The sequence below is a fragment of the Natator depressus genome, chromosome 22 (genome assembly GCF_965152275.1).
Source record: "Natator depressus isolate rNatDep1 chromosome 22, rNatDep2.hap1, whole genome shotgun sequence".
Taxonomy (NCBI): domain Eukaryota; kingdom Metazoa; phylum Chordata; order Testudines; family Cheloniidae; genus Natator; species Natator depressus.
The window spans coordinates 13,424,881-13,434,140 of NC_134255.1; the positions used below are offsets into that span (position 1 = coordinate 13,424,881).

At 51.5% G+C, this 9,260-nt stretch overlaps 1 protein-coding gene across 1 annotated transcript; it reads right to left on the bottom strand.

Moving 5' to 3' along the window:
• Positions 1-1,825: 1,825 nt before the first annotated feature.
• Positions 1,826-6,467, bottom strand: RNF26 (ring finger protein 26). Its single transcript, XM_074936818.1, has one exon. The coding sequence runs from the start codon at positions 6,421-6,423 to the stop codon at positions 4,912-4,914; it is 1,512 nt and encodes a 503-aa protein (XP_074792919.1). The 5' UTR covers positions 6,424-6,467; the 3' UTR covers positions 1,826-4,911.
• Between the last annotated feature and the right edge of the window lie 2,793 nt (positions 6,468-9,260).

The window sequence follows — 9,260 nt, forward strand, 5'->3', positions numbered from 1 at the left end:
CCACTATTTTATTATATTATTAATTATTATGAGAGGGTGAGGGGAAAGCTTTTTCCTGCTGAGAAAAAAATGAATTAATTTCAGATTTTTTCTGTTCCCTTCCGTACAGCATAACTCAAAACCCAGCTGACCTGTAAACGCTGAAACTTTCCTGTTGGCTGGGTTCTCCGCACTGCCCAAGGCCTGATCTGGTTGCAAGAAGAACATATATACAAATAACAGATACCAGTGAGTGAGAGAACATGGCTCTGAAAGAGGTTGGCGGGCAGGGATATTGACCCAGAACTCAGCCGGTTTTTACTGCCTGCTCGTTTTGTTTCACAGAACTGGGAAGTGGGAGGCGAAGGGGGACACTAGCCATAGCTGCACTTGTGCATGCTAGTGGCCAAGCTTCCCCAGTTGAAGGTTAACTGTGTGTTACGCCCAAGCACACCCCTGACACACCATCCCCATATCTGCCTAGGGCCTGACCACACCCCTGAAGGGTCCCCTCCTCACCCTCTCTGGTTGTGTGCACGATCTGAACACGCTCCCCCCAGCCACCTCTGCCCACCCCACCGCGTCCTACCCTGTTCTTCACCCTTGTCGTTTCTGCTCAGAACTCTCCTGCTAAAGCTGCAGGTTCCCTGCTGATTAGAGCCTGCAATCTCTGGCTGCAGGGCTTTCCCCCTTTTCCAGTGGGCCAGAGATGAGCGGAAATGAAGTTCAACACTAGTATCCCTGTGGGGAGATGGCCCTCCCCCAATCGGAGCACTCCCAAGAACAGGGCCATAGGCAGTTTGGTTTTTGCAAAGGAGACTTTACTGTGCAGAGTCAGGTTAGTAGTGCAAAGAGTTAACCTTAAAACACACAGCTTTTCTGGACAGCAAATAACAGCCCCTAAAAAGGCAGAGAGACTGACTTTTAAAACATCAAAAAAGACTGGATAGGAAGGGAAGCAGCAGTGAGCTCTGGGAAGAGAAGTCCCCCAGAAAGCCCGATACAAAACTCTCTCCCTCAGGGGACTGCGTTAGAAAAGCAATCGCTCAAAATAAACCCCTGAAGCAGAGCAGCCAGAGAGCAGCCGTGAGGGAGCCAGCTTTTTACGAAGGCACAAATGGGGAGGGTCTGGCTAACTTTACCAAGAGGGCCGGGTTCGCTGCGCAGGCCTCTGCCTGCCTCCAGCGTCCAAGGGGGATGGTTAGGAAGAAGTGGAATAGCCTCATCTGTGCTGGAGCAGGTGGAAAGCATTACGTACAGTTACGGACGCTGCACCTCCCCAAGAGCCTAAGAAGCCTCTTCGGCCAGATCCTCCTCAGGCTGAATTGGGCATAGCTCTCTGCCCATTTACACCAGCTGACCCGTGCTACTGTATTAAATTGTGCCTGTGCAATTTGTGGCATGAATAATACCACAAATACACTTGGGATTTTAGCAATGCAGCTATGAGCTTTGTTATTTGGCATGGTCTTTCCCCCCAGCCCATCAGCACTAAGGCCCTGGAGCACTTTCTGAAGGGACAGAACACACGTACCACCAGGAAAGAGCTTTGGCCCAGCCCCACAGCCACCATTCTGCTGAGCTTTGAGACGCTCTTGTGGTGATTGGGGGGTGGGTTATACAAACTCTACAAATCAATCAGAGCATTTCCAGGGGAATTCACAGAAAATAAACAGGTTTCAGAGTAGCAGCCGTGTTAGTCTGTATTTGAAAAAAGAAAAGGAGTACTTGTGGCACCTTAGAGACTAACCAATTTACTTGAGCATAAGCTTTCGTGAGCTACAGCATCCGATGAAGTGAGCTGTAGCTCACGAAAGCTTATGCTCAAATAAACTTGTTAGTCTCTAAGGTGCCACAAGTACTCCTTTTCTTTTTAGAAAATAAACAATTCTCCATTTGGATTTCAACATCCCCCTGCAGTGTTTGAAAATGGAGGCGAGGCAGAAAATGAAAGGGACTGGCCAGATGGAGAGGAAAGCAACATTTGAAACAGACTGCAGCTGGGGGGAAGGAAATTTTTTTCTAAAATAGCAAAGTAAGAGATTGTAAACATGAGGATTGCAAGCCTGGCTGTGTGTCAGAATAGGCAGGGCCCACATTGTATCTCTGGCTGCATGGGTTACAAGCGAGGGCAGAAGTTGATTCCGTGACATCTCGCTTTTGTCACCCTAGATTTCAAGTGTAAGGCGCTCAGAAAGGGCAGAGAAGGATATTTTTCATCCCCTTGCCAGCGGCATCACACAGCAGCCATTCAAATGCTTGTCTAGGATTCTTTTTTTTATTGATCAGAAAGTGAAAGCTGCATCATTTTACGTGTCAGTGGCCCAGTAGCAGCACTGCTCCCTTGCAGCTTGAGGTTAGAAGCTCACAGGTTCTGCATCTCACCCTTCACACTCATCTGCCAGGTGAAACTCCACCCTGAAACTCTCCGCCAACGCCTGGATCAGCCTCCTTAAGACCGTCAAGCACACAAATACGGGGGGTCTTCCTACAGGCTGTTGTGTGCCGTGCTCTGCAGGGCAGCACAGTGCCCCACCCTTGGTAGGACTGTTCGGTTCTGGCCTCCATGCAGGGGCCGCCTCATATACTAACGCCGGAGCGAGACCAGGGGTAAATCCTGCACCCACTGAAGTCAATTTTCCCATTGCCATCAGCACAGCCAGCATTTCACCCTGAGGCTGTAACAACGTCCCACGAAGTGCTTATAACTATTCAGTTACATTCACACCGACTAGCCCACGTCTCGTTATGACATAGTAGAATTCTGCAGTGTAAACAAACTCATTCAACCCTCCCCAAATGCTCTCTGGCCTTAATACAGGGCATCATTTGGGGTCAGACCAACTATCAATTATTTATTAGCTTGAGAGAGAAGAAAAACAGCCCTCAGCCTCTTGTCTTGTGGTCCAGGGACTCTTTCCAATGTAAGCACTGACAATTAAATTGATTCTGGCACTCTTATAACCCATCTCAAGCATCCGGGAACACGAGAGGGTTTTAGTTTAAATATGTATTTGTCAGCTCGCTGATCTCTTGGAATTACGCTTACTGGCAAAATGTTGACAGGCCCTCCAGACCTCCCAGTCCAGAGACTACTGCTAAGTTTCACTGCAAGGGGATGGTGCACAAGCAAAGGAGATCTCATGATATGTTTCACATTTCAGGCCGTGGGTAAAACTCAACACTATATAATCCCACTCTAAATTACAACCCCTATATGTGCAATCACAGCTTCATCCCACATGGAAAAGTACTTGCTCCCCAGAGTCTGCATGTCTCCGCGGTCCAGCATTGGGATTTGGAGCTTCCCCCCTCGGAGAGCACTCCTTCAATTCCAACCCAGTCTGGGAGACAGTGAAGACAGTTACAGCGGGATGGCTCTAGAGCAGTCTCGGTAAAGGCCATGGGTTGAGTAGGCCACGGAGAATCAAGTCCCTTCTAAAGGGGACCCTCTGAGTGTGGAGGGAGGTACAGTGAAATGTGGATGCTTGCATTGCTGCTGCCCAAGCTGGACCTGTTCTGTGGATAAATGGAGGCCTTCAGTCTCCAGGGCTGTTAAAACAGCACCACATTCATGAGAAGAAAATCTTCAAAAGGAAAAAAGAGTCAGCTTTCTTCTCCCCCACTCAAACACCCCCCCTCCCAAAAAAAAAAGAAAAGCCGTGCAAGGAGTCTGGAATGTGCTATCTTGCATAGGTGATCTGTGCTAATTACATGCCAGTGTATCCAATGAGGTGCTGACTCAACTCTATGGTAAGTTAAACTGGGAAGAGTTTGTGTTCTCCCCAGTAGCAACATTTGGCTTCTAACTTGAGTCTCTCTCGAGGAGGAGGGGCCCTGAGAGAAGTGGGGAAAATGAGCTGGAAAAATCCCACAGCCTAGTAATTTCCCCCTGCATTACCAGCTTTTGAAGGGGAAAAAGAAAAAATCAAGACCCCAGATGGCACCAGGATCCAAAATACTGTGACAGTTTCTGAAGAAATGATTGAAGACTGCACAGGGTGTGCTTCTGCAACCAAAAGCCAAATAGGCCTCTTGCTGTGGAGATCACGAGCCAGTCTTTTGGATCAGGCTTGAAAGATGCACTTGCCCACTCACTAGGGGCTGTAGCTGAGATCCTCAAAAGTATTTAAGTGCCCAGCTCCCATTGAAATTGATAGGCATTTGAGGCCTAAATATCTTTGAGAATCTGGACCTGTGAGCCTGGGGCACCAGTGTGAAATTGACAAGACAGCACTGTAGTTTGCTGTGAAACTGACCAGGAACGTGTCAATTTCACCTGCTGCTGCAGGCTGTCAGCCACTCAACTCCCTTCCTGCCCCCCTACAAGAAAGCAGGAGGGTAAGGGGGAACAAGAAGAGCTCCCTCTCAACAGCTGAGAGAAGAGGAGAAATGCCAAGATTTTCAGGCAGTCACTAGCCAAGCCTGCCTTGCTCCTAATAGCAGGGTTGGAATTCCAGCGTTTGCTTTTTCCTAACAGCTGAGTTTCTTACCAGGGCACAGCCTTCATCTTTCATAGCAGACTTTTGCTAGGAAGTGTCTGGAGCCTTTTTCAAGCCTTGCTTTGGATACTCTGTATGATGAACCAACAGAGGAAGATTCTGCACTCCGGGCAAAAGTCCTTGAAATACAGAATGTTCAACTGCCAAAACCTTTCAGTCCATTATTGAGACCGGCTGCTGTGCTTTCCAGTGGCAGTGACAAGCAAGTTACACCATAATATTAGTGAAACCAAGCTTCTAATGTTCTCTCTGTTTCAGTACCATTCTCGGTTCTTTGGAAAACTCCTGGTGGCATAGAAAGCGTTGAACTACTGCCGGGTACCTGACACAGAAAGTAACACCATCGTGAAGCCAGGGTCCCAGGATTCTCCTGTGCTGGCTGGCACACCGGGTAAGCCCGGTGGAATGTAGATTAAGCGACACCCCGAACTCACAAGTACACGTCGAGAGTCTGCAATATCATCTGTCGGCAGAGTGGGCAGTTGCGCTGGTAGATGGCCTGCTGCAGTAGGATTTCGGTGCATTGTTGGCAGAGGCACAAGTGCCTGCAGGGCAGGAGCAAGACTGTCTTGCTTTGGTCCTGGCAGATGACGCATTTTTTACGTTCTTCTTGTTCTTTCAGGAGCATCCACGGGTCATTCTCCAAAGCGACATCCTCGCTGTCCTCCTCCGAAGCATTCAGCTGCTCTTTCCTCAGAGCTTTGGCTCGTGATGTGCTTGGTCCTTCGCCTGGTGGCTGGAGGCGCTGCCCTGCTGTGGCATTTCGACCAGAGGCTGGTTGCACATTTGATCCTTGCTCAACGTTTGTGTCATGTTGGTCCCCATGTCCTCTGGCTGCCGGCTGCTGCACCTGACGGGCACCACCTGCACCCTGCTGATTGGCCCCAGGCAGCCCTGGTCTTCCCTGATGAGCTCCTCCAACAGCAACTGGCCTATGAATGGTTGCAGCTGCCCCTTGCCTGCCTTGGTTGGCCTCTGCACCTTGTGCCTCTTGATTGACCTGTTGATTTGTTGCTCTGCCTCCTCCATTCCAGTTGGCCATTTGGAGACCCCAGCCTGCTACCCTACGCCAAGCATGGGAGCTCACGACCATCCCCAGTGACAAGAGCACAATCTGATAGAGGCGCCACATGTCCCTCCGCAGGCGGTGGTAGGAAGGCAAGGTATTCAGGTATCCCAACACATGGTTTGCCAGCGTCCTTGTCAGCTCAGGGTTGAGGACTAAGATGCTGACTGTGACAATTAGGGCCAGCAACACTAGGCCATAAAGATTCAGGAAGAAGACATTAACCAGGAGTTTGCTCATGGACTCTAGGAGTTCGAATGCCAGCTGGCAGGGTGACCACACGAGAATGGACATGGCAATGGCATTGCTAGACATGTGAGCAAGGAAAGCAGAGAGGAGGTCTGTGACTCTTAGGAAAGGGCCGATGATGGAGTCCCACAGGGCCAGCACCAGATTCTGGGTGCCGATCAGGCAGATGTTGATGATGCTGTTAACGAAGTAGGCGAGGAGGCTCATGACAATGGTAAACACTTCGCATACCTGCCTCAGGAGCGACTGGCCAGAGCCAACCACATTCCAGAGCCCTCGGTGCACAAGTTCCTTGCTTCTCAGGACCAGGTGCGAGAACAGGTTCCCGATCACTTTCAGACTCTCCAGGCTGGAGCAGAAGCCTCGGAACAGGCCGGTGACCGTTTGCACAGAGCCCAGGGCCAGGCAGCAAAGCGCCTCCACCAGGTACACCAAGGAGAACAAAGTCCCGTTCCAGCACTGGATCACACCAGCCACCAGTGCACTGGGCAAGTTGTAGACGAACGTGATGAGCCAGACCAGCACGGAGACCAAGGTGGAGACCAGGAAGAAGTTCACATCGAGCAGGAGGCTCAAGAAATCCAGGGCCATCCCTACGCCGTTGACGACCAGGAACACTAGATCCATGGCTCGCGCCCTGACGAGGGAGGTCCCGGCGTGAACTACAGCAGCTGGGTTGGAGGAAAAGAGAAGGGTCAGGCTCTGATGGGAAAAGCGGAAGGGATGGGGATGGTTCCCAGGGGGTGGGGAGGGTCCTGCCAGGCAGCTGGAGGAGAAGAGGATCCTCTGGTGGGTAAATGTGCCTGGGGGGGTGGGGGTCACTTTAGCGTTTCAAGGTCCTGGCTGCGGGGGGTGGGGGTGGGGGGGATGTTTCCCCTGCTACCAGGCGGGGGGGGCGCTCAGGCAGGGGTCCCAGCAGAGGTGGGGGGGTGAAATCCCGCAGGGGTGGGGGCCCTCTGACTGGGGGGGGGGACGACCTTGCGGGGCGGGCGCGGGAGTGCCGGCTGGGCGATTCCATCCCACCGCGGCGGGGGGGGGAGCAGCTCCTCACCCCGCTCTCCCACGGGGGGGCACCCCGGATCGCTTCCCCCCTCACCCCCCGCGGGGGGTGAGTCTTATCCACGTCCCGGGGCTCCCACCGCGCGGATGGGCGCCACCATCTTGAGTGGGCAGGGCCGGACGCCGGCCAATGGGCAGCGAGAACCGCCCCTCCTCGCGCTCTGATTGGGCTGTTTGAAGAACTCCGGGGGGGGGGGTTGCTGTTTACGTTCCGACGGAAGGGGCGTGGCCTATGGGTCCCGAGGCTCCTGCGATTGGCTAATGCTGGCTCCGGCTGGGTGGGTGGGGCTAAGACCCCCGCTCTGGGCTGAGGATTTAAAGGGACAGCGCCCTACCCTGGGCAGAGGGGCGGGCTCTGTCCCCGCGGCAGCTCCGCGGAGCCTGGGCTCACCTCCCGTGGCCCCCGGCCGGTGTCGGGCACCCCCGGCCATCCTGGGCCAGCCCATGGAGCAGCCAGCCCAGGGCCCAGTCGGCAGGCCGTGGCTGGGGCCAGAGGCTTCCGCTGCCCCGACCAGAACAGGGCGATTGTCCCGGGGTCCCGCCCCCGTCGTCCACTCCCAGCTTCTGGCCCTTCGGGGCGCCCGGAGCACGGGCTTGCACCCCTGAGCATCTTGGCTCCTAGCCCTTGGTGAACCCCATCCGCCATTGAACTTACCTCGTGCTCTTTTTGAACCCAGCCGTACTTAACGCCCGTCGCACGTCCCCCGGCAGTGAGTTCCACAGGTTGACCGTGCGTCGTGAGAAGTACTGCCCTCTGTTTGTTTTAACCCTGCTGCCTATTAATTTCATAGGGTGACCCCTGATTCTTGTGTTATGTGAAGGAGTAAATTACACACCATGCATGATTGCATAGACCTCTGTCATATCCCCCACCACCACTCCCCCCAGGTGTCTCTTTTCCAAACTGGACTGTCCCAGGCCTTGTTAATCTCATTCAAGGGGAAGTGGTCCGTTAAAACCCCCGCAGTCATCGGACAAAAAGAGGGGGTTAGTGGGTTACAGATGGTTGTAATAAGCCATAAATCCAGAGTCTATGTTCAGTCCATGATTTTTGTTGTCTAGCTGAGTAATGAATTTAAGCTCCCAAACTCATCTTTTGAAAGTATTATGCAGGTATCCTTTCAGGAAAAGGAATGGTCCTTGAATGGTCCCTTACAATATGTGCTAACTACTTTTGCTAAACAATCTGTTTCCCCCCTTGCAGTTTGCTGAGACACTAGGAGTTCCTTTCCCAGACCTGAAGAATGGGATGTTAGATGGGGTGGGATCTGAGTTACTACAGAGAATTCTTTCCTGGGTGTCTGGCTGGTGAATCTTGTCCATATGCTCAGGGTTTAGCTGATCGCCATATTTGGGGTCGGGAAGGAATTTTCCTCCAGGGCAGATTGGAAGAGGCCCTGAAGGTTTTTCGCCTTCCTCTGTAGCGTGGGGCACGGGTCACTTGCTGCAGGATTCTCTGCTCCTTGAAGTCTTTAAACCACGATTTGAGGACTTCAATAGCTCAGACATAGGTGAGAGGTTTTTCGCAGGAGTGGGTGGGTGAGATTCTGTGGCCTGCATTGTGCAGGAGGTCAGACTAGATGATCATAATGGTCCCTTCTGACCTAAATATCTATGAATCTAAGAGCTCTGTGTAAGCTCAAAAGATTATCTCTCTCACCAACAGAAATTAGTCCAATAAAAGATATCACCTCACCCACCTAGTCTCTCTAATATCCTGGGATCTACAGGGCCACAACTACACTGGCTGTTTACGTGTAAATTAAGTATTGTGTGGTTCACAATGGGCCTCCATCTACAGTCTGAGGCGAATATTAATGAAGGACTGTGAAATCTTCAAACGAGGAAATTTAACAGGAAGAGGTAAATAGCGGGTGTGTGGGACAGCCTGATGTTCAAGTGAACATCAAAGGTCTGTTCTTGTGTATTTGGGAGACACCCCTTGGGATCCTTCACCTAGGAAGTAAACTGGCAGTGAGTTGGTTTCGGAAAAAGTGGGTCTCAGCTAAGCTTGGTTGAAGATATGGGGGAGAACTTCGGGGGAGATAACTAACAAGTTCTCCCCCTGTCTAAAGAAGTTTAAATTTTAGATCAAGAATGAGTGAAATGATGTTGCTTTAAATGTAACCAGGTATTCCCATCTCTCATGCTGGTTTATATTTGAATCTCTGTTCTTTCTTAAATAAATTTCCTTTTGTTTTATCATTGAACTCAAGTGCTGCATATGATACAGGTGGGGTGGGCTAAGGTAAAACTAATAAACTGGGGTACATTGTTCTTTAGGAACAAAGGCTCTGGGATTTTTGTGGGTATCCAGTGATCAGAGGCTGGACACCATAGCGGGTCACTTTGAAAGGAGTCATGGGCTAGGGTATGCGGATTGTCAACCTACAGGGCAAAGACAC

Coding starts and splice junctions, on each gene's coding strand:
- RNF26 (XM_074936818.1), bottom strand. CDS start 6,423: ATGGATCTAGTGTTCCTGGTCGTCAACGGCGTAGGGATGGCCCTGGAT.